This window comes from Lepeophtheirus salmonis, chromosome Z (assembly GCF_016086655.4).
Source record: "Lepeophtheirus salmonis chromosome Z, UVic_Lsal_1.4, whole genome shotgun sequence".
NCBI classification, from domain to species: Eukaryota; Metazoa; Arthropoda; class Copepoda; order Siphonostomatoida; family Caligidae; genus Lepeophtheirus; species Lepeophtheirus salmonis.
Window position 1 is genome coordinate 14,547,407 of NC_092584.1, and position 26,779 is coordinate 14,574,185.

Sequence of the window (26,779 nt, forward strand, 5' to 3'; positions counted from 1 at the left end):
GCCCTTCTTTCTCTCGAAAAACTTGTTTTCTTATCTCTATTCTTTTTTTTAATTTCTGACCAATTGAGACATAGTTTATGTTCAAACTTTGTAACATTCTATTGAGTAAAAAAATGTTTACACATACAGTTGATTGTATTATATATTAAATTTTAGGACAATATAATGGAAAACCAAAAATGTATATCTATAAGAGTAAACTATAATTAATCGCAACTTTTTATTATAACTAATAGTTGTTGTTATAGCTAATACGGATGGTAAACGAATATTCCTATAGCTTCTTGAGATCCTTGAAGCTCTATGTGAAGACTAACATGTCTCACTTCAGCAAAAAAGATGTAATAAAGGGCTGTTCAGTCTCTATATCCAGTTAATAGTAGGTGATCAATAAGTTTTTCAAGAGGAAGAAGGGCTCTGTCAATAATACCAAAGTGGACCCGGATGAGTTAAATAAAACAGGTCAAGCCAATCCTCTCAATTCCATGAGGGTTCATGTAAGAGATCTCTGATTTTCGCACGAGACTATCTAGAGAGCTATCAAAAAAGTGGTCAGAAAGAGCCTTTTGAGGGTGCAGAGGCCACTTTAGACACCATCAATGAAAGAAACCCCATCACCTCAGTTGTAAAACTCTTTTTGAATGAGCCTTTTTAGTACTTTTGAACTATTTTTTGACACTTTTACGACCTCCCCCCTACAGTACTGACACAAAGTCCCTCAACTACACATTTCGGGTGCATGTCGAGGGGAAGACCTACCATGTCCGTCATTCAAAGACAGGGGGCCTCAAAACTAATGTCAGCTAGCACTGGGACGGCATGACAGAAGACTACATCCGCAGCGTGTACCATGCCGTTTGCCGTCGCCTGGATGCCATCATTACCGCTAAGGATCGCTACGTCAATAATTAAGAGAGCTCAGACACACATCGATATATAATATTAATTATGTTGAACTTCTATTGTTAATCAATAAATTATATATTGTTGAAGTTAAAAATTCAATATGTTCATGTAGCACTCGATATGTCTCTTGAAACTTTTCTTGACTAATCATGGAACTGTAGATATCTGGAATAAAGAGAGAATTTTTCGTTTTCCCATATGAGTCGTTTTTTCTTTAATGTATACAATAATAAATAATAATTATATTTGGGTTGAAAATGTTGTGTCAACATACAAATTTCAGCAGAGATTTGTATTCTTTACTTTTCTTAAAACAAATTTTAACCAAAGTATTATTTTTTACTTAACAGTTATTTTTTTTAATTTTAAACAAACAATAACATTACTTACAATGGATATCATTGAATGTTTTTATTTCCAAAGAATTACTAACTAAAAATATATTTAGATACAAAGCACTGTAAGAGTATAAAGTTTGTAAGAAAAGAAGCATCTATCACTAAAGTGGTGAAAAAAGCCAGGAAGGGAGAATGATGTGATAGAGCATATGTACTAATATTCAGTATTTGAAATAGGATTTCATATCAATCCTCTAGATTGAAAGTGATAAGAAGATTGAAAACCCATGGCAATATAAGAACTGATGGCGAAATATGTATAACATTTATGTATACTAACAACAAAATATGATCGATAAAATTTAAGATCATCATTTAGTCACTCAATTGTTCCACGATAAGATAAAGAAATACATTTTTTTTTAATAAATAGAAGGATATTTCATTTTCTAAAAATCATAGTCATTAAATTGAATTACGGACAGCACTTATTAAAAAAGGCCAAAAGAATACTGTGACTTTGATAAAAATTGTAATCTTGTAAATAAAACATTTTTTTTTTAAAGAAAACATTAAACGTCATTCAACAAATATTACTGAAAAGTCTATGAAGAAAGGCAACTATAAAAATTTCTTATTATTTTCTTTAAAATAAAAGTAACTAAATAATATATTTGGAAAAATGAGTGACGTAGCTCAATGCCCTCGGGGAAAATTATTATCTTGAACTCAATGCGCGTAGGTTCGATACTCTGTCACTCAAAATCAAGGTGTATGTCAAGGGAAAGACCTACAGTGTCCTTCATGCAAACATCAAGCCCATCAAAGCCACTGCTATCCAGTTTTGGAACACTATGACAGAGGACTACATCTGCAGCGGGCGCCGGGCCTTATGTCGCCGGCTAGAAGTCATCATTACCGCTTAGACACACATCTATTTATACTATTAATTTAGTTGACACTCTATTGTTAATTAATTAATTATATCACTTTGAAGTTTAAATATTCAAAGTGTTTAAATTTTAGTGGACCACTCAGTAGGCAACATTAAAATTCTTGTAACTAAAAATATTGGATCCTAGATGCTTGATAATGATGTCACTCATGAACATTATGACGATATCATTGAGCAAAGATTTTTCAATTGAACGACCATTTACGTCCGATTTGGACGGTTTCCTTAAGATTTAGAACGGTAAAGGAAGAGAGATCAAAATGTTAGGACTGTAGGATTCATTATCTAGTAAGGGTCAAGAGAAGTAGACAAATCGATAGCTGACAGAGAAATAAGGGATATTGTAATACCATTTTACAATTTTCAATCTTTATTTTTATAGATTCGCTTATTAGATTATATAATTTATTTTAAAACTTGTCTAAACGAATTTCTTGTTGATAATCCATTGCATCTTTTTTCGATGCAAAGAAAACAAAAGGTATGTCTGTATGGTGTTGTTTCTGTTTTCACTCTTGTTACCTTCATATCATTGTCATCACACGAGCTACACCATTATAATTTATCAGCATAATACTTGTACAACAAAGTACAATATACAAAATAATTCATGGAGTCTATGTTTTTTTCCTTTATGTCACTCTCTCGCTCTCTTCCCTTATTATCAATTTATCTTGAGTATGAAATCTCATATATATGTAATAGAGTTCCTCATTTCCCAGGAAACATATGTTTAAACTACAGTATCCAGGAAATATACAAATCCCGTAAGGAAATAATCAATATAAAAAATTTATATATTTCTGATTATATTGTATCAAGCAATATTTAATTACGAAATATTCTTACCCGCAGTTGTATAAAATTGAGAGTGGGAGGAATTTTTTCTAGTTGTCTATCAAATCAGGCTTTTTCCTTTTCCGAAGCTGTTAACATTATTTTATCTTTTTTGAAGAGAAAACTTCCCAGTATAAAGTAGTAATTAGTACGTCTGCTCATGAAAGACGAAGAGAAAGACTCAAATAATAGGAAACTTCGGTATGTTAAAAGAATAATACGAAAATTAACGTTGTTACCCTGACAATTTGAAGAATGTTTGAGGGAGTGTAGCTTAGCTGCGACCAAAGGGGCTGGCATCATTTTGAGAGGTTTTGCCCTTAAAAATCATCGACATCGTAATACAATAAATTGGTACATATACATAATACTTTGGGGGTAATGACGCAATTGAGTGCCACAAGCAACTCTGAGATGAAAGATATCAATACAAATCTTACTCCGTTATCGGAGCCTTTAGTAGAAAACTTCTAACTTTTGCAGAAACATGATTTACTTATTGTAAATTATCCGGTACCCTTGAAGTTGGAAGTAAATTTTATAACAACAAACGTGGAAAATGCACTTTTTGCTGTTTAATGGAGACTATCAATAATTTCTTGTGGGAATGTCCAGTTTTATGTAAATATAACATATAAAGACGTTCTCTAAGTTTTAGATGACTCTTTTAGATGCAAGATCCAGAGTGATGACTTTTTAACCTTTTGTAGTGGAACAAGCAGTCAAAAAGTTAATGCTGTCCTTGCAAAGCGCAATATATATTTTCTTCACCCTGAGGTCAAGGAAAGATTTTTTCAGTTGGTTGCATAGTGTGTCTATTTATTATTTATTTGCATGCATTAAATTGTTTTTGTCTCGTCTTTTTTTTTTTTTTAATCTGAAAATATATGAATAACGAGTAAAAAAGAGAAAAAAATGAAAAAAGTTTCTTTGAAAAAATTTCTAAATTCAAATTTTTCCTGTCGTGCCTGAACTTGATCAAATGATCTATCATGATTTGTTTTTCACAATTTTTGTATTATTATTTTTTTTTTTTTTTTCCAAAGTGATCATTTTTCCTTTCTCAAGAAAAACATTCCTTGAAAAGTAGGGAAGGGCTACAGCCTCTCCAGCCCCCTGCAGACGCATTGGTATCTAGGAATGATATTGACATGAATTACATTTGCTAAATACGGAGTGGGATTTGAGTTCATTCCCTTCATCTCACAGCTACTCGCAGCTTATCTAAAAAAAGGTCATGACAACAAAGCTGTTCCCCTTTCAAAACATTTTCCAAATTTTCAGGGCTACCACCTTTATTTTCGGTATCTTTTATTTACCATACCAGCAGAAAATATTTTATACCTCACTGCGTATAAAATAGTCACTAATGCATGAAAGACAAAGAGTAAGATAGATTATTTTTTGAAAAATTATAAGTGTAAGTATTTGTTGAACTCTGAATAGAACTGAGGATTACTATAATTACTACTTATATTATTGCTTGAGACGGAGTGGGATGTGTGTTTATTGCCACGAGTTTAAAAAAAATATGTAAAATCCCTAATAATTTTTCGAGTCTTTAATCCACGTAATTCAGATCCAAAATCGAAAAAACATTTCTCGTACACCACTATTTGCTCCTCAAAAAGAAGATACTTCGAAGGAAGAGTCATTTTCCGTCAGAAACGTCAACGTTGATCTACAGACGAGATTTAGTTTACTCTTCAAAACGTGATGACAACTATCAAGCAACAAGATTAGCCTTGGAATTAAAGAATTGATATATCTATTGTATTTTTCTTAAATTTTTGTAGTTTTAAACATAAAAGCACTTTTATTTTTATCTATTATCACTAATAGTTACGCGGGTTAGGTTTTTAAAGATAGAGACCGCTAGTCCTGCTTTTTTGAATACCGTAACCTGATCTGACCGACATGCAACAAACTATTTAAAGTTTAATTTTATCATTATAATATGTAGTGTAAATTAACGAAACGTATATTATGAAATAGTTAAATCCAGGATATCCAAGGAATATCCACAGGGGCAGCCGCAGGATTATATTTTGAAGGTGCCTTGGTATATATAATTTTTTTGAAAAAAAATTGTAAAAGAATTTCTAAAATTTAATTTTCAATTTCTTTTTTTTTCCAAAATCCACATCTCTTCACCAAAAATTGAAATTTTAAGAAAAAAATTTACAGCTTTCAGAAAATATTAAATTTGTTGAAAAAAAAAGTTCAAAAGTTCACAACCTTCACAAAAAATTAAATTTTTAGAGAAATTATTTTTAAATCCAAGCTATCCACAGAAAATTAAATTCTCCAGGAAAAAAATTAATATATCATTTTTTTGGGGGGAAAAATTGGAAAAGTTAAATTAAATTTAATCAAAAATCAAATTTTCAAGTAAAAAACAAAAATTCCTTAATTTTGGGGGCTACAGTCCCTCCAACCCACCCCCTACGGACGTCCTTAATCCCCTTGGTTGAACATTCCGAGAGATCTTGGGAAAAAGTATCTCGAGAAATCCAGGGAATACACTATCCTAGAAAAAAAACCCTACTATATTGTACTACATCTAAATAAATTAAATATTATAATAAAGCAAGTCTATGTTTTATTGTGTTTTTTTAATAACATGAGATATTTATTTTTTTATCCTCCCATCATAATCATTATGTACGATGTAAAATATATATATATATATTGTGAATTAAGAGCCATGTTTGTACCCTACACATACAATTAATAAAATTTATGCTTAGTTCTCTCTAGTAAATGTCTTTTTATTCTAAATGACTAAATAAGATAATTATTTTATTTTATACTGGTGAGAATACTCGACATTGCTCGGAGCTTTTAGGCGTCAATTAACTTTGTGTCAACAATATCAATATCTACTCTCCTTTTTAAATATGACAGGTTGAGTTTTGAACACATTTTTTTTTCTAACTTTTTGTTTGTTGGGGTAGGGATGACTTGGGTAATATGGGCCCCTGGGTAATATGAACAACTCTACACATAAATGATCATTCTAGAGTTATTTTGTTCAGTAAATGAGTAAATGACATGATCATTCAGCAGTATTCCATGCAAACTAATTTTTAGTGATAAAAATCGTATGTATTCGGGCATATTCAAAAGTAAAGAAACCGAAAATCAACATGGTAATCCTGACCATTTGAAGAATATTTCGGAGGAGAGCAGCTACAATCAGCTGTGACAAGTGAGGAGGGAGAGAAGAAAATAAACAAGAACATTTGCCAAAATGACTCTGAGATTGATCCTTCATTCTACACTGAGTCCAACAAGAACGGACAATTATAACTCCACAACAGTTCTTCAAAGTTACTCTCCTTTTTTTTATGAGCACTTGGGTAAATCAGGTTGAATATAATTGAATGTAGTGGAAAAGGAAGTTCAATTCTCAGGAATTGAATACGAATGACAACAGCTCAGTATAAGGAAATTTACTCTGTACCTTGTCAACTCCAAAAAAAGGGAGCGAGTTAAAAAAATACAGCAAATTTCCATCATTAATAATAAAAACGTTAGTGCTTTTTTCTCGCTAATACGTTTGAATCTTCAAAATAAGGGGAAATAATTAATAAGAGCACTAATATAATGCAGGTCACCAACTTATTTTCTACTCACATTATTGGTGGAAATCTGCAATAATATAATTGACTTGCTTGTTAACCCATAAAAGGTGATCATTATTTAAGGCTATCAAGATTTCTATAATATAGGGTCACTCATGTATTATTCGAATGTGAGAGTTATACATTTTTCAATCTTATAATTGCATTGGGGCCTCCCCTTTTCTTTCTCTTTCCATATGATGCGCTGAGCTTTGGTTACACACGCTCGTTATTATAAATGAGTCATGTACAGAGATACAACCTTAGCTTTATTAATATAGATATTAAATTTCATATCTACAAATCGAATTTATTTAGAATGACCGGCAATCGAATATTCTTTATTTGATTAACATCTCTAGTTTCATTCTCAATTAAGATAATATTAACTTTTAATACTACGGAATATTTTTTCACAAATGTATTAGAAAATAAGTATTAGTAGATACATTTCAATCACTTAATATATTGTATTACGAATATAAATGCTACATAGTAACGTTTTACTTCGTGCAGTAAATGCATAATATTGAAAAGAATAACATGCATATCTTTTTATGATTCTATACATAAATATTTTTATTGACTTGCATCATGACTTTTTTTCCCTTATGCCTCCAAAAAGAACAATATCATTGTATCTTTATTATGTTAGAAAAATACAAAAGTCTTGAAGAGCTACCAAAAAATTACTTATAACGAAATATATCTTTATTATATTTGATTTTCAACAGATGTGCAAAACCCTTCATACATACTTTGTTACTACATTGTTGCCAAATGAAAAAAAATACTGGAAATATTGAATATCAATACTTATCTTGGAAAAGTATCAAATTTTTTATTTCAACCAACAAAAAAATATTGGGAAACAAAATAATAGCTGTTTAAGTAAAAAAATATGGAAGTAGTTGTCCGTCAATTATTTCAAATCTTTTTGGTAGAGTAAGACAAAGTAACTGAACATTTATAACATCAAAATGGCAGCACAAATAGCTGGAGTCTAGTAATTAAACAAGTAAGTAAACAACCATCATACCTAAAGTTGTAAATCATCTAGGGCATAGGGGAGAGAAAGAAGATTATTAAATCTTAGATTCTATTTTCCAAATTGCATACCGTGGCACGCTGGGCTGGCTATGTAAGTAGTGCCTCCAAAAAAGATTTGGAGACATGAAGCTGGTATACAGGGCAGGTCTTGATTATCAGTGTAAAATGGGTACCTATTGACTTCAAAAACAATTGTTGCTATTCTACAATTATGCTCTACAACTCAACTGTGGAAACTGAGTCAAGCCTGAAAAACATCAAGAACGGTGTCAGGAAAACTCCCCTTGGAGAATTTGCCGTGACATTAAAAGCCCTGGGAAAGCACACCGGGAGGAAAAATCGTCTTCCTTTATTTAATATAAATAATAATCTCACTTACGTAATGACTAATGAGCTCAAACTAGAGACAAAATAGGTAATACGAATATAAGGTAAAAAAAACAGAAACAAATACGACAGCAATATATATTTTCTCATATAATCTTGGAGGACTTTGAAAAGCGTACTGTTAAATAAAGGATAAGATAATTTCATCTTATATTTGTTATTAATGATTCCCTTTTCGACTATTAGTTTAGTAACATATTGCGGGAAAGTGCAGTATTATATTTTTAAATGTATTACTCATCTTTTTTCTTCCTCCAAACTCGACAAGTCAAGTTGATGCCAAAGAGTTCAATTTAGGTTTCCTTTGACCAAATCAATCTCTTCAAAATGTGACCTCGAGAGGTTGCTTTGGAAATACTTGAATATTTTTATTTTATTTTTAATAATAACAAAGAAAAAATTGACACAACTTTTCAAACTTGGTCACTCAAATATGGTCACCTTCAGCATCAATCACAGCCTTTGCTCCTCGCCGGAAAACCTTGCAGGCGTTGACGAGAAACTCCTCAGAAAAGTTTCCCTACGCATCCGTTATGGTGATCATGAGTGAGTCCACATTTGGGTATGGAGATTTTAATGATCCTCTCTCAAATGTAACCCCCACAGATATGTCCAGCGAGTTGAAATCTAGCGAGGAAGGGACCACATCTCGTTGCCTCTTTACCTTTGAGCCCCTTGGTCTTCATGACTTTAGTCAGAAAATACTGTGGGTTCTTTGTGTATGATGACAATCCAAAGTCCAATCCCTTCATGGCCCTCCTGATGATCATAGCAGCCTTCCTTGATTTCTTCTCCAAGCTGGACAGTAATTCCGTTTCCCTCTTTAAACTGTGCTTTCTGCTTTCCTGGAGAAGTCTTCTGCATCATTCTTCATCTTGGCCATCATGAAAACCAGGCTCCTTGAGACTGGTTAAAATGTCCATAATCCTCGCTACATCAACTATTTATGCACAAAGGATAGCTGAACCAGAAAGTCAAAAAAATCACCAAATCTTCTTATATTAATGAGAAAATTCACATTAATTAAACTGTCCACGTTTTGCGGCTCATGCCTGTATATATGTATATCTATATATATTCTGTCTCTCACTGTTAAAATAATACTATTTAGGTATGTTAACAAAGGATCCAAAAAGTCATAATTTTGTATTTTTTATATCATAACTATTATTTAATTTTAGCTGGAAAATGCTGTGATGACAAAATTACCATACCTGGGAATGAAGACGATGTAATTGCAATTTACCTTGGTAAAAAATAAAACCTTTTATCACCTGCAATCGTCATACTTTCCATGAATATTTGCTTGTTTCATCTATTTGAACACTAGATGGGCATCAAATTTGAAAACATCGTCATAACAAACATAACAACGCATACCTATTAATATTAAATCATTTATCTTGCACTTGAAATTATGACTATTACCACTCAGTAAGGCATTGTGCAATTTGGTCACTTAATAGATACCTAAGATGTATGAATTGATAAAAAAATAATTATTAATCGAAATATTTTGTGAATAGCTTCGAATTGTTTAAAAAAATTTTAAATACAAAAACTCTCAAGAAAAATATAAACTGGGTAGGGCAGCAAAGCGTTGACTGATAATTAATGTTTATTTTCTCATTACTATGGAAAGATTTAGTGATTATTTTTTGATAATCTTTTTTCGCCGTCCTCTTTACATAAACAAGCTATACTAACCTTTTAGTAATTTTGTCACCATGAGCGAGCAACAGGCAACGTATCACAGATTTCCTAGATGCTGTAGTTGATGTGATGAATGAATATTAAGAACATTGTTAAGTGTTCTAGGTTTTTAAGTTGACCAAGATGAAAAAAATGTAGAAGACCTCTCTAGAAAGTTAGTTAGGGGGGACATAATTTAAAGAGGGTATGAAGTTCTTGATAGGGTTGAAAATGAATATAAGGCAGGATCCCACTTAGTTGATGAATAGCCTCGCCAACGACTTCTCTGTTTCTGCTAGAACCATCAGGAGACCTATAAAGCACAACTTGGGATTAGTTTCTTTCACATACCACCTTCTTACAGAGCCACAATGCAAGAAAATCCTCACATGGATCAAAGCAAACGGGTCAATTCTGAAAATTTTCTTGGAAAAGAAGATTATCATGGAAAAATCGGCCAAGAAGCCTACCATAACGTGCTAAGGTTCACCATCTTGGTATGGCAGGGTAACTGCGTGTTGACTCAGGACGACATGTCCTCTTACATGTCCGCGAAGTACCAAAAGTTCAGAGCTAATGACATAGGTTGATTCTGGTACAAAGATATATGGCCCCTTCCTCATCAGATTTGAATCCACGGGACTTTTACATATATAAGAAACACTTTGGAGAGGGAGAATAACAGGACCTCACACCCAAATGTAGACTCACTGAAGTCCTCCATAGTGGCTACATGGGAAAACTTGTCAGAGGAGTTTGTCATCAACTCCTGCATGTCCTCAGGCAACGTATGAAGTCTGTGATTGATAATGAACGTGGCCATAATGAGTGAAAAAAGTTTCGCATAAGCCTTGTCTACATGTTTTGTTGACATAATTTTTTTGCCTATTATTGTATTTCTAAATCCATCTCTCGAGTCCACGTCTTGCTGCCCTACCCTGTATATATATATATATACAAAGGAATTGTGGAATGGGCTTAAAAAAAAAAAAATCAAAAATGAATATCGAACCCTAACAATTTGAAAAATGTTGTGGAGGAGAGAAAGAACAATGCTCATGACATTTCATTAGATCAACTTAAATCAGCTGTGACAAGAGAGGAAGGAAAAAAGCATATAAACAATGACATTTACTAGTATTACTCCGATGTAGATCCCCAATTTTAATCTGAGTCCAACACGGACTTACAATTATATTTTTGCAACAAATGCTCAGGTTAGTCTTTTATGAGCGCACACGAACGTTCAAAAAAGTTTTGGAATTAATTGAATCAATTTAGGAAAAGGACGTTTACTACTCAGGAATTAAATAATAATGACAACTGTAATACGAAATAAAAGTCGTTTTTTATACTACCAATTAAAGATTAACGGGCGAGCTAAAAAAGCACATCGGATTTACATGTATGTATATAAATATAATGCTGCGCACGTCCCTGTAACTAACTACCTGTAAGTGTATTCATGGAAAAAGTAAGTAACAACATTGTTTGTGAGTTATTTTCTATAAAATTAAAATGAGTCCTATAACCGTGCCTTCTCTTTACTCCAAGTAATATCGGATACTACCACTGGCAAATAATAAATAAGTAATTTTAATGTAGAAAAAGGAAATTATTGTATCAATTAATATTTGGTAATTATATTAAATGACTAATTATGTTCTAACTAAATAAGGCAAATAAGTACAAATTGTAACTTTTACAATCCACTAATACATGTTGTAACCTGTACAAAATTAAGAGTTGTACACAACATTAATGTTGTAAATATATATATCTCAGGTGTGAACAGAACTCAAAATTGAACAGCGTTCAATGAACGGAATATTTTTGAACGATCATAAAAATGAGACTTTAGCGTTCCCTTCCAATAGTACTTAGAATTCATATTTTGTAGATTTTGTAGCAATGGCACAGGGGGGGAGGGCACACCTTTTGAAGGCTCTTATTGAACATGAAAGATTCTAGTACTCTACCTTAACTCGAACACATAAACTTGACCAATTTAGTTATTCTGAATCATGGGACTAGGCTCATCCTTTAACCGTGGATGTAAGCAATTAGACCACTAAAAATAATAAGTTATGTTCTCGTGTATTGCGAGGACCATAGTATAGTTTCTCAATAATAAGTTAGCAATGCCAATGGTAGTTATTTTCATCAAAGAGAGTTGTAGCTCTTTCGAGGTTGAATGTGGCTAAGATAATGAGGTATCTTCTGATATTTACATGGTATTCCTTGTTTTTCGTTATATTTTATACACAGTGTGCGACAGCAAAGCGCTGTAACTATTTGTATTTGTAATTAAAATATCTTATTTCAATATGTCACATCCTTCATTGTTTCAACCCTTGAATATATTCTTTGTTATCGACTTACTTCTACTATTAGTAACATCCAACTAAAAAATCTTTCTCTATATGAATACTTTCATACACACACACAATATGAACAAGATCATAACCATAGCTACAAGCGATATACAAAATATGTATTAATAGTTTGTCATTAAATAAATTAATTGAAGGAATTAAACATTGACAAAGGAATTTACATTAATATATGTATTCCAACTTAATGAATTTGTAGCCGGATTTTTATTCTAAATTGAAATGAATGAACTTATAGAGTTATAGTATTCATATTCTTAAATAAATATCACTGAAGACATAGAAAAATAAAGCTAAAAATTCGTCGAAAGAACCTATAAATAAATTATTATGGTTCTCATAAATAGGCATTGGAAGTATGAATTCACATTCTTAGATATACAACTTCGACCCTTTAGGTAGCTACGTAATGCAGACCATCGTTCGATTGCAATTTCAGATTTCTCCAACTGTACTGAACTTTACAGTTTTCATCGTACTCTTCAACGATTCCACCTTTGACTACCTTCCCAAATCTTCTGAGTGGTTTGTCGCACCACAGCCAACCAACTCTTCTTCTGACACATCCTGGAGCATAACAAACAGGAAATCACTACTCTTGTCTAATATTAAGCTAATGCTTATACGTCAATCCATGAGTAACTGGAGGATGAAGTAATCAACTCTTCTTCTTCCATCCGAACCGCTATTGTGTTTATTTATTTTTCTTTTGTCTTAATTTATATTATAGTGTTGATAGGTTTGGTGATATTACCTTTAACGACTCTAGCCATTTTGACATGCTTTCCTTTTTTTTTCTCCAGCCATTTTTTCCTTGAGATATCAGCTTAAGCGAATCTAGCCATTTTTACACCTAGATACTTTTCCTTTTTTTTCTTCGGCCATTTTTTTACTCCCATTTTTTCGTTGAGATATCAGTTTAAACTAATCTAGCCAATTCTACCCCTAGAAACTTTTCCTATTTTTTTCTCCTCCCATTTTTTCCTTGTGATATCATTTTATAGAAATCTAGCCATTTTTAAACCTAGACACGTTTCCTTTTTTTTACTTCCATGTTTTCCTAGAGATATCAGTTTAAGCGAATGTAGCCATTTTTACACCTAGACACTTTTCCTTTTTTTTTTACTCCAGCTATTTTTTTACTCACATTTTTTCCTAGCAATATCAGTTTAAGCGAATCTAGCCATTTTTACACCTAGACACTTTTCCTTTTTTTTTCTTTAGCCATTTTTTTACTCCCATTTTTTTGTTGAGATATCAGTTTAAACTTATCTAGCCAATTCTACACCTAGAAACTTTTTCTTTTTTTTTCTACTCCCATTTTTTCCTTGTGATATCAGTTTATAGAAATCTAGCCATTTTTAAACCTAGACACGCTTCCTTTTATTTTACTCCCATGTTTTCCTAGAGATATCAGTTTAAGCGAATCTAGCCATTTTTACACCTAGACACTTGTCCTTTTTTTTTTTTTTTTTCTTCAGCCATTTTTTTACTCCCATTTTTTCCTTGAGATCAGTTTAAACGACTCTAGCCATTAGTTACACCTAGACACTTTTTCTTTTCTTTTCTCTCTTTCCATTTTTTACTTGAGATATTAGTTTATACAAATCTAGCCATTTATTACTCCCAGACACTGCTCTTTTTTTCTCTTTCCATTTTTTCCTTGTGATATCAGTTTAAACGAATCTAGCCATTTGTTACACCTTGACATTTTTTCCTGCCATTTTTCCCTTGAGATATCATAGGCGTCATCCCGCTAACACAAAAATACCCTTTGTATTTGGTTGTCAGCTATCTATTCCCTCTTCTCACTTGATACGTCATGGCTATTTCATAATTTATTCTTTTTGATAAATACACAAAGTAATAAGTTATTAGTGTGAATGATTTACTTATTTGGTTAACTACCAGATGATTTCGGGCCTTTTCTTTGTTTCTTTTTGGAGGAAAGGTTGCATGATACAATTATGATAAAGACTTGATCAGTTTAAATGAATCTAGCCATTTTGTACACCTGGACACGTTTCTATTTTTTTTTCTCCTGCCATGTTTCCTTGTGATATTAGTTTAAACAAATCTAGCCATTTCTTACACCAAGACACTTTTCCTGTTTTTTACTCCTCCCATTTTTTCCTAGAGATACTTTCCTGAAACCTTTCCCCCAAAATGGCCAAAATCAAAATTGTGACGTCACTTGGAACACTCTTCTTGTATTGAACAAATGCCAAATACTGATTTTTTTTTTTTAGAGAACAGGAAAAATTACTTTAAAAAACGCCAAAAATAATTAATTATTACTATTCAATTCAGATTTAGGTAGATGTTTACAACATGAGTGTATTTCTTTACTTTTTAAAGTAGATAAATAGTACATTCAACAACGCATGTATATTGTATTTACATTTATTGAAATAAATAAAATATTTAATCTTTGAGATAAAACTTGTTTCTTTATCTTTTAAAAAAGTGCAAGTAAGAACTACATTTTTAGATATTATTCGTACTAAGGGAATATGTTCTAAATTATGTAAAACATACTTTTCTTAAGTAGCTGGCACTTAAACATTTTATATTAATAAATATATATTATATATATATGAAGATATTCTTGTGGTTATATATGTAGTTTCAAAATATATGTATGTAAAAAGCAGATAATACTTGCAAAATGACAAACGTATTTCAACAAGAGCATTGAATTTCAAATTCTGCCTTTTGAAATCTTCAACAACTTTCCGTTGTTGAGAAGAGAGAGAAATTGGTTGATTACTTAAGAGTTGGTGAGAAAATCTGTCAGTCTATCAAATTTGTCGGTGAGGAGTCGAATTTGCTCCTTGAGCTCCTTTATTTCCCTCTCTGTAGAATAACTCTCCTTACGTCTCTTTTCCGCCTCATTTTTAGCAATGATTTTAGCTTTAGCGGACTTTATAACATTAGGATCCATGTCCTTGACGGAGAGAAGTGGACAAAAGTCCATTCTTCCGCGATGATTAGGAGTCAATGTGAGCTTTTTATCCGTTAAATATCTATAAAATAGAAGAATCCCCGTTGCTCCAGTAAGATTGTAGGATATTTTACGAAAAAAGGGATTTTGAAATAGGAGTCTACAACAAGCTAAATTGGGTAGAGCCATAAGTAGCTTGAAGGAGGGCCAACTCGATAGAAAATCAAATGGATCTCCCAATAATAAAGACTCTGTATAGGATATGGTTTCTACTCGAGACACAAAGCTGACGATTTCTGCTTTTGCTCTAATGAGGCCCGTGTCGCTGACTGCGAGACCATTCAGAAGATTCATTAGCACAACCAAGATCAGAAACACAAAAGAGAGTAAAAACGCATAACTGAGGGGACTCAACTTGCTATTGACGTTGATAGGAATATCCGCAAACTCAATTTCACCTATTTAATATAAGAATAAAATACATATGATTAGGTTGTCATAGAGTATAAATGAAGAGAAAACTTACCGACGAACATAGTTGATGTTTTAACAAGAGATAACCAAGGATAGTTGAAGAATGTATACTCATCATTCTTCAAGTCATACCCTGGTATATCCTTGTGAAGCATTATATAGAAGCCCAAAGCAAAAGCGAATATGAAGAAAGAATACCAAAGGAGAAAAAAGAAAAAAGTTTTTAGTACTTTGTAAAACATGGTAACATAAATGTTGTATCTTTCCAATCTGGGATGACGTGCTATTAGTGTAATCATTTCAGACCATGACAACAAAATAGTGATAGCTGCCAAATGCCTCTTTGTCTCGCAGGGTTCCAGGAAATAAGAATCTGGTACGAACAAAATGACACAAACTAATGTAATCATAGATACCTCTAACCAATTTTCAGGAGTAAAAATGTAGCGCTTCAGACTTACACCAAGCTGAAATAGTTCCCTCAATATCAAAAGAACAATCAAGCCTGTTAAAACAGACCACAGAGCTGCCGTTCTGAAGTAAAGGACAATAAAAATGATACAAAGCGTTACGGCTTCCAACCAAGATCCAAGAATCAATCGAAGAACACTTGAGCCAAATCCAGGTTTCCCTTTTCTTCTTGAAAAGGTTGAAATCTCATATCTCCAATCTCGTATCATCAGAAATATCTGGATGAAGGAATGAGTTAAAAATATCCAAAACCAAAAGCTGAGCCCTTGGTCAGAATCACGATAGCTCAAATCCGAGCAGTAAGACGTACTATTAGAAGCAATCCCAACATTTTTTCTGAGTGATAAGCCACCAAATCTTTCAACAATATACCATGTTAGAGCGACAACAAAAAGAAGGTAAAATCGCAGATTTCGATTAAAATATCCACGAATTCTCTGCCACTTCAACCATAAAAAGCTAGTGATAACAGGATGCTTAAGGAGATGTCTATGATTTTTAGACTGACTCATATGCCACAAAGATTCAGTTTCAGGAAGGACAGGCCTTTCCTCACAGGCATTGTGATTTTCATCTTCTGCCCTTTTAGTAGTCTCTTGACGTAAAATTGGTGGAGCAAGGAATGAGTAATCAAAAGTTATTTCAAAATCCTCATTCGTGACATCATATTTAGATTGAAGACCAGACTCATCAAAGAACTCTTCAAGAGTTTCGGGTAAAATCTTATCAATTGGTCGTTCTCCCCATTGATTTATAATCCCAATATTTGCACCAAGCTCAAGAAGTCGTTTTACAACTTCCTGTCCCCAAATTTGAGTGGCATAGTGTAAAGGAACGTTCCCAAGTTCATCAGCATCGTTAATAATCAAGCTTAGTTCATCATCCAAATCTTTTGAGAGTAAAATGATACTAGCACAGTCTTGATAATCCGCATCAGGCCTATCTCTTTGACTTTTCTTAAGAATCCAATGAATAATATTTTCACCTCCAAAAACATCCTTGCTCGTAGAAAATATTCGTTTCCGACATGAATCCTCATCATTTAAATGAAAAGCTTTAAATACAGACAAGACACCTGCTTGTCCTCCAGCTGCAGCAAGAAGTATAGGTATGGTGGGGTTATCCATGAGTGTAGCTTGAGGATTACATCCCTGATCCAAAAGTGCTTCGACAAAACTTGGAAGTCCATACTCTGACGACTTCTGAATAAAAGTCATTCCCCCACAGTTGTACTTATTGATCTCAGAGACCATTTCACTCATTTTTTGAAGGATAATTTTAAAATGCAAAAGATTTTGGGCATTACTCTCCTTGGACCTTTTATTCATTTGAGCTTTATCCAATAGTCGATTTAAACCATATAATAGCTCTTTGCTCTCAGCAATGCTTGAATTAGATTTCTCGGGGATTCTTAAAGAAGGCCAAGTAGACTGAATTGCCTGTTTGATAGGTTTTCCATGCACAGTTATGTTTGAATCTGCACCGCGTTTAAGTAATGCCTCGGCAAAATATCTATTTTTAGCTTGAACAACTGCAAGATATAGAGGAGTACGTCGACCCGCAAGGTCCTCAGCATCTAGTTCATCAACTTTCTCATTATGGATTAGAGAGTTGAATATATCGACATTTCCATCAGACTGGACAGCATAGTGCAAGGGAGAAAGACCTTTACGATCAACAAGATTCACATCTGCACCATACTTTACGAGACTCACAAAGTTGGAATAATTCCCTGCTTCAATAGCAACATGAAGTAGACCCACTCCCAAAACTTCATTGTATGTATCAGCACGGGCCCCTGCACGGAGCAATAGATTAACAAATTCTTCATTGCGATCCTCTAGTGCAATATGTAAAAATGACTTGAATTTGAGCCTTTGATGCCCTTCATTGATCCAATGATGGGATGGGAGCGTTTTTCTTTTTATATCATCATCAGAACTAGGACATACTTCAGCCAAAATCTCATTGAATCTCAACTTATCTTTTTGGAGGAAGGATCTGATTGCATTTTCCTAGGGGATAAGAGTATATTTTAGTGTATACTAATGTATTAATGATTCCCTATAATGAATTCATACTTCTAATTCACCAAAACAGCTCGTTGTACGGCAAAACCTCCCCTTTTTCATATCCGCAAGAGGAACGGAGTCCTCTAGCTTTGTGTACATTCTTTGTTTCACTTAGAATTGGCGTATTACAATCAATGAAGGAAGAGTTCCATCTGCAAAAAAACGTACACATAAAATCCACAATGAAGCACAATCAACTTTTTCTTTAAAGGAAAGAGAAGGCAAACGTAAAGGCTGGGATATAGAAACAAAAAGAATAGAAAGGCCATATGTATAATAAGGCTAAAAATTGTTGAAATAGTACATTTTCACAACATAAAACAATGAATATAACCTTTACTCACCATAAAGATTAAATATATAAATATAGAGACAAACACATTTAATAGTTGAAGAAAGGTACGTACCTTTAAATCCTCATCTGCAGTTGTCCGTTCTATGAATAGAACACAAGCACAAGTGGTTATTCTTTTTTTATTTTCGTCAGGCAGACCTGTATGTATGTTTATAGCACGAAACATTTAATAAGTATAAAACCACGCAACCTCTCCCCCTATTAATGAATTGAAATCATCATTAAATAAAGCAATATTATCAGAAATCGTTAATTTAACAGTCATAACTCACATATTATTGATATATACATTATAAAAACTTCAGCTATAAATTACTATTCATAAAAGCGATAACATATTTTGTATTTATTGAAAAAGAATGTATAATATGATCATGTAATTTAATGTTGATGTTATGTACACGTATAGTGTCGGGAGTGGTATTATTGAAGTTCTATTATGTCAGTGTATTTATTAGATAATGTAGAAAAATGACTCATGCTTTTTTACATTTTCATAGATGAAAAATAGATTGTTAAAAGCACTTGTTATTAATTGTAAACAAGCTGTTCCATCAATAGTAATTTTTATGTATAAACTTGTAAATTGTTTGTTGATCTATATTTTGTTGGCAAGTGAAATAAAATAGGAAGACTGAAGTAGAATATAACACTGAAATAAGCTAGAGAAATTGTATCCAAATGTAATGATAAGCAAAGATGAGAAAAAGTTCTTATACAACAAGTCCAAGGAGAGTTGAAGTCCTGGATTTTTTTTATCGAGCTCTCAAATTTCTTTTTATGTTTTCAATTCAAGTCTATGATGATAATATAGAATCTAACGTGTTAAGGGATTTCTAACTTGACTTCAGTATGAACTAGGTTTCGAGTCCAAGTCGATTCCCAAGTCTGAACGATATCGAGTACTTGTTAAGTATTGAATCTTTGATTGTGAGATTAAGTCGAATCTCAAATCTTCCAAAAATTGACTCTAGTGCAAGTCACAAGTCTGGAATTCATAGTTGATCAGTCAAAAATACAATATAACTCAATAATTTATTATCCCAATGTAGAAGAGATACTGACAATACACACAGCTCTTGTAATAGAATTACCCTACTAATCTTATTTTTCTATTCATGATCCAGTAGCACTCTCTGAAAGGGTCATGGAGTCAAATATAATTTTAATGGCATAAAAAATAAGTATTGCAGTGATCAATCGATCAATAATGCCAAGTTTCATGAATATTTACATAATATTTATAATAATGAGGATTCTTGTTTTTTCAATATGTGCAGTTCATATTGAATAATATATTTGGTAAATTAAAGATTCTATTAAAACAGCTTTATTTGTTTATATTCTATGTAATCAATATTTTTTTTTAAACTAGACTTTTATGACATTATTGAAAAAATTAACTATCTAATGAATTCTAAATTTATTTATTACTATATTGAATAATAAATTATGGATATTCGTCAGCAGTATATTTGTGATATCTATATTAATAAAGCAAATTCTGTCTTTCTCTCTGTATGAATGTCTGATTATATGAAACAACTCACCGATTGCACTGTAGGAGGTGCTCCATGAGTTTTATCTTAAAAAGTGACGAAAATTGTGTGTATAATTGGCATGTTAAAAAAAAAGAAACCAAAATCAACATGGAAACCCTGACAATTTGAGGAATGCTTTGGAGGAGATCAGCTATGGCAAAGCAGGCGGGGGAGAATGAAACAAAACAACGACATTTGCTAGAATTACTCCAATGTTGATCTCCCAATATATACTGGGTCCAATAAGGACTTTCAATTATATCCTTGCAACAAATCCCCAGAGTTAAACTTTTATGAGCACACACGATTGTTAAATCAAGTTTTGAATTAAATTAAAAATAATAGAAAAGGAAGTTCACTTTTCTGGATTTAAATAATAATGACAATTCACAAGATATAAATAACTAATCATAAACATTTTTATTTAAGAAATAACCATGTGGACGTATTTATAAAATATTGCAGGCCTGTGTATATAGCATCGTACATCGAATATGTTTACCGGGTGCAACGCAAGGTTAAAAGAAATACAAGGTTAGACCATCATGTAATCGGGCTTGCTAGAATTTTCAATCTGCTATATTTTACCGACTGCTGTGCAAGACAGGCAGATTTTGACAAAACATGCAACCACTCATAGTCTATAACATCACTATTCCTAGAATTTTCAATTTAATGAATCATAGCGACTGCTGGGCAAGAAAAACAGATTTTGACCAAACACGCAACCATTCATTTACTATGACGTAAATATCAAAGTTAATAGAAATACACGGTTTGTCCATCATGTAATCGCACTTACTAGAATTTTCAATCTGATGCATTGTACTGACTGTTGGGTAGGACAGACAGATTCTGACAAAACACACAACCATTTATAGTCTATGACGTCACTTTTGCTAGAATTTTCAATTTTATGGATCGTACCGACTGCCAGTCAAGAATAACCGATTTTGACAAAACACGCAACCACTCATCTACTATGACGTCAATATTAAAAGCGTGGAGGAAGTCAAACATCAGTTGTCCACGTTTTATGGTATAACCTTGTATTTCTATTAACCTTGGTCAATATTAAAAGCGTGGTGGAAGTCAAACATCAGTCGTACACGCGTTATGGTATAATCTTGTATTTCTATTAACCTTGGTGCAACGTATATTCTTCTTCCTGAGGTAAATGATATAAATATTCTTGATATAGGAAATAATTATGAATGAAACATTGCTGGCAGGTGCGGATAACAAAAAAAAAAATTATTTATGTTTTTTTTTTTATGGTTTCTTATGTATCATAAGTATAATTAAGGTTCCGATTCAGCAGCTCTATCTGTCCCAGTCTAGGTTATTTCATTTTAACGGTGTCGGTTCAGCTTTATAAGTTTTATACAGACTCAGTTTGGTAAAAGTCATTTAAAACAATGGGCGTTGTTATGAGATATGAGATACAAACAGGCCCAAAGCTACCTTATACTCAGAGTACGTAGTACTCCATGTTCCAGAAGGGAAGGTTGCTTAAGACAATCGCTTTCAAAATGGGGATTGTGAGGGGAGTATAGGGGGAGGGCGATGGAAGATGGAGAATACAGGATTGGTTTCAGTCTAAACATACATAGTACACTAGACCTATTTTTCCCCATGCTTTAAGATGAGAGAAGCTCGAAAATCTTTTTTTAGGAATATAAATATGTCCTATATCCTGCCTCATTGGCCTTAAAGTTTTTCAAAAATGAAATTTTTGATGATTTTGGTTAGTTTTTGGACAAAAAGAATAAATAAAAAATACGAACGAATGCCAAAAAAGAAATCAAACTAAAATATAATTATTTTTGAATAATACTTTTTTTCATATTTTATTATGTAAGTATCAAGATTGCTCAATAGAATGAAGGTAAAGTGAAAAAGTAATGGTGTGCAGATCGCAGTACTAAAAATGTATACTCCCATCTATTAATCTTATTTTCTTTTATATTTACCCATTTTTTATGAGGGGGGTATGATATTAATATTTTCCAAAGATTATATACTCACTTCAATTTGTTATTTTTGGATAATTTTTCTAATACCGATTTGAAAATCAGAATGATATACCTTTTTCATTATTCTATATATTTTTTTACACTTCTGTAAATAAAAACGTAAAAATAAGAAAAAAGTGATAATTTATACTTTCCATTTATTTATTTAAGACATTATTTTTAAAACTTTCAAACCGTGGCCTTTTAAATTCTATGGCTTGAAGGAGATACTATCTCTACTTAGGATCTTTAGTTATTATTTTGCTTAGTCAGTCATCATTCTTATTCCTAACCATCCAAATATTATGTTTATCATTTTTTGCTTTCATGTAGTCTTCCTTTCCTGACCATGAAGCCAATCTGACCCTATATTCAGTATGATTAAAAAGCGGAAGCACCTCCTGTGTCAAATATCACATGTGATTATGAGGCTGATTTATGACGACCTCAGCTAATTCATTGTCAATCTTTCTGAAAAATAGCATGTCTAAGTAAACTTTCAAGTCAGTGAAGGGAGCATCCGCTGCAAATGCTGAAGTTATCCACATTGGCGTATTAAAAAAAGTGAGGAATGTGTTTATCCTATCTAGATTTTTCATTGTATCTCTATTATATTTCATTTCCTGACTTAATAAAACTACTTTTGGGAGTATATATTTATGGTCATCCATCTTGTTTGATAAATCACTCCAGGTTTCTTCCAGTGAATACCTCGAGGAGGAGCCCCTCCGAGTGAAATTATAGTAAATTCTTCTATTTCTTGGTAATTAACTCTTGGAGATGTGTGGAATTTCAAAATTTTATCCATCTTCTGTAAACAATTTTACCTATTTCGATCAGGCATAATTTACAAAACAACCTTTCCCCAAACTGTATATGGTCAATAGTGTCTACATGTTAGATAAAATAACTTCTTATTATTTTTATTCTATAAGCTTAACGGTCCTCTGTTAATTTCACTATCACTGGAGGTGGTCTCAAACACCAGGACAGTAATCCTATCCGTGAATTTACAGGTGTCTAATATATCGATTACAAATTTATAAATACATCGATTGGTATGATTTCTTCAATGGCTATTTTGGCTAGATCTTTGACGAAATACTTTTCCTTGTACTCAGGCAAAATTTCGAGGCACAGAAAGTATTTGAATATTTGTCTATTAGTGGGATCTTGTGAATCACTGATTTTAGAAGAAGGGTATCCAGTAAATACTTTGTTAGTAGATCCATAGTAGTGGGTTTGCCTAATACTTGTTTCTTTGCTGCGTTTAAAAATCAATTGATGTTACTCTTAAAACTATCAAAATGCGTTTATCCATAATATGTAAGTAGTCTTCTTTTACATAAATTAACAATGATCCAATCGCAAAGTAAATCAAGAAGTAATTTTGCCAACTCATTTAATTAAATATTAATTAATAATAACAAATAAATAGCTAAACTAGTTAGATAAAAACTTAATCCAATAAATTATCTGTCTAAATTTTACGTCTTTATTTATAGAAGTCTCACAATATGTATAAAATAATATAAAAGGTATATCATTCTTATTTTTAAGTTGGAATGCATTATATAAAAAATACTATTTTAAAATGATTACATTTTAGTTAAATGCATTTTTTGTCACTCAATCGTGTGTTTTATCAAAGATTTTTTTCCAAAAATCATTCAAAATTATATTTTGGAAAAACTAGGACAATGAGGCAGGGTAAGGAACATATTCAAGGTTAATATTAACCCTGTAACATCTTTTAGATCCCTAAAAAATAATTTTGGAGCTTCTCATATGTTAGAGTATTGGAAAAAATGCGGAAGCATCAAAATTGAAAAAAGTATACTTTTGAATATCTCTAATAGTACATATGTTTTGTATAAAGGGGGCCTCAGCGAAAAATGCATTAGTTTATATTGACAGAGTAAAGTTTGGGATACACTTATTTGACTAACTACCAGATGGTTTCGGCCTTTTTTCTGTTTCTTTTTGGAGGAAAGGTTGCATGATACAATAAGGGTAACGACATTTTTAATTAACATAAAATTATTTAGATGGAATATCAAAACGTTATAAATATACCAAAAATACAACAAATAATTTTTATGTTATACGCAATTTTACTCTCACTCCTCACAACCAGTGCCTTAAAAAGAATCTTGCGTTAGCAAATATTGTCGTATTTCCCAGTACTTAATTTAGATTATAATGTGCCATAATAATAAATGATGTTATCAATTTCGACCCAATTGGCTCAAACTATTTCTTAATCGACTTTTGGCTTCACTTGTTCAATTCAAGGATACCGATGGAGATCCTATCATTCTGCTAGCAAACAAAGCTCGATCAAAGGATTGCTAAGCTGATTTATGGCAACATATGGATTTCAACACTTTAGTACCACCTGAAAACTATAGAATTCATGATGACTATAATGAAGAGAAAGATTTCAAATGCCCAGAAGACCAGAGCAGGAAAGTTTCTGGAAAGGCTGGTGGATGTCTGGTATTTAATATTAACTTTGAATGGTCCATTGAAATCTGAACACTTACAATTTCAATAATTAATGAAGATTGACTGATTGAAATTAATTCATATTTCGACATATTATAGCATAGATAATTAATTACAAAACAAAACAAATTTGAGCTCTCTAGCTTACGTACAAGGAAAGAAAATGACACTTAAACATGGTGGACGAATGTCCATTTGCGCACTTCATGGAGATGGGTGCCTCCAGGAACACTGTCTACGCCGTCAGCAAGTCCAAAACGTTGGAGAGAAGAAGGGCTCTGCCAATAAAGCTAAACTGAATCTGAAGGAGTAAAAGAAAATAGCCCAGGTCAATCTCTTAAGTCCATGACGACCCATGATCTCTGGTTTACACACTAGACTGTCCAGAGAGCTATCAAAAAAGTTTATGGAAAGAACCTTGTAAGGATGAAGAGGCCACTTTTTGACAGTAATTCAAGAAACCCATCTCCTCCGTTGTAAGACTCTTTTGAACTCTTTTTTTGACACTTTTAGCCCCCCTACAGCCCTGATGCAGCACCTTCGACTACACATTTTTGGTACATGTTGAGAGGAAGGCAATGCAGTGTCTGTCATCCAAACACCGGGGCCTCAAATCCCCTCTCAGCCATCACTGGAACATCATGACAGAGGAATACATCTGCAACGGGTTCCATCCCTTCCGCCGCCTTCTGGAAGCCATCAATTTACCTAAGGATAGCTACATTATTGATTAAGGAAGCTCAGACACATATCCATTTATAGGGTTAATTTTGTTCAAATTCAACTGTCAATTAATACATTATATCTTGTTTAAGTTTAAAATTCAAAGTGTTCACATTTTAATGACTCACTCAGTATATTTTAAAAAATCTACATTTATTAATACTAACGAATAGTTTTAAGTATACTATTAATACGTTTAGTAACGAATAATTTTTTCTATATGTAAATATTATTTATTAATAGTATGTTGTATAAAATATAAACTTTTTAAATCTTATATTGGAGAGATTTCTTATGTGTTTCAAGAATATATGTTACATTTTTTTCATAGTTATTAATATTCATTATGTATTTTGTAAAAATTGTTTTTTATGAGACAGTGAGACATGGGTGGGGGAGGGGGTTCTAAAAATTTAGGATATCCAATTGAAGGGGGTATCAAGTTTTGGACAAACACAGACAGGGGGAGGGGTGAAAAATTTTATTTTTTCCAGACGTCATGCATATATGACCCCGATCATTACTCTTGAGCAAATAATGTCTAAGTATTGAGTGAGTTGCTACTTGTGAATTTGCTTATGGCAAACGGAGAGTGACACCAATGAGTTATCTTCTATATTATTAATGCAAAATTTGTATGTTTATTAACGCCTAATAACTCCAGACAATGCTGGGTACTACCCCTAAGAATAAATATCGGAGAATAGATTTCCATTTAACTCATCAAATACGTTGAATTGGAGACTTAGATATCAAAATGAAGTACTTCAGAAGGCTCCCGTGAGCACTTCACCTAAAAATGTCAAAATAATGACATTAATTAATATCTCATATTTTTTTTTGAGATATCGAGATATATTAAAACTTCATATTACTAGTATTAGAAAAGACGGTTAAGTTGTATTAGAAAATCCAACATTGTACCCACCATAATTCGATTCTGTAATGGTTAATATTAGTTAATAATTGACCAATCTACGTCAATTAGTCGGTAGAGGTAGAGAGTAGGAGTCGAGATTTGCGACTCAACTAGGAATAGAGCTCATATTTTGAAGACTTTGCGACTCGACTTCATCTCCCAATCAAAGACTCAACACTCGACTTATACTCGAAAGCTATGGTGAACTCATGAAAAAGCTTAAAACTATAGATTGTATATTATAATAATGCTCTTGAAATTTCTTAAATTCGCTCTAAACAAATCTGAGGACTCGATAAAAAGATTCCATATCCTGAATTTGTGAACAAAGACTTGAAACCTAGACTTAAACTTGCAGTATAAGGACTTCATCTCCCTCAGATTATCACTGTAAGAAATGATAACCTATTTAAGTATTTCATTTTGATATTACTGACTACATTTGTCTCCTGCGATGTGCATTGTGGTCCACTTAATGTTTAAATGTTCAACACCATGGTCTTACAGAAGCTTTGAACCTTAAAAATAACCCAAAATAGAAAAAAATGTATGGAATCAAGGGATCAAACTCTA

General features: G+C 32.4%; 1 protein-coding gene across 5 annotated transcripts; it reads right to left on the reverse strand.

Moving 5' to 3' along the window:
* Positions 1 to 14,489: 14,489 nt before the first annotated feature.
* On the reverse strand, positions 14,490 to 18,691 carry LOC121130069 (uncharacterized). Of its 5 annotated transcripts, none has more exons than XM_040725768.2 (4): positions 18,553 to 18,691; positions 18,155 to 18,297; positions 15,655 to 18,088; positions 14,490 to 15,586 (listed from the first exon to the last, which is right to left on the reverse strand). In XM_040725768.2, the coding sequence occupies exons 2-4, from the start codon at positions 18,242 to 18,244 to the stop codon at positions 14,955 to 14,957; spliced, it is 3,156 nt and encodes a 1,051-aa protein (XP_040581702.1). In that variant the 5' UTR covers positions 18,245 to 18,297; positions 18,553 to 18,691; the 3' UTR covers positions 14,490 to 14,954. The 5 variants fall into 5 exon arrangements, with proteins under 5 accessions (XP_040581702.1, XP_071749748.1, XP_040581703.1 ...); XM_071893647.1 differs by having other exon boundaries at positions 18,155 to 18,379; positions 18,553 to 18,601; XM_040725769.2 differs by having other exon boundaries at positions 18,490 to 18,585.
* Between the last annotated feature and the right edge of the window lie 8,088 nt (positions 18,692 to 26,779).

Excerpts from the sequence above, each read along its gene's own strand:
- LOC121130069 (XM_040725768.2), bottom strand. The coding sequence starts at position 18,244 with ATGTACACAAAGCTAGAGGACTCCGTTCCTCTTGCGGATATGAAAAAG. Across the intron at positions 18,089-18,154 it reads GCTGTTTTGGTGAATTAGAA|GAAAATGCAATCAGATCCTT; the intron begins GTATGAATTCAT and ends CTTATCCCCTAG. Across the intron at positions 15,587-15,654 it reads AACATCAACTATGTTCGTCG|GTGAAATTGAGTTTGCGGAT; the intron begins GTAAGTTTTCTC and ends TATATTAAATAG.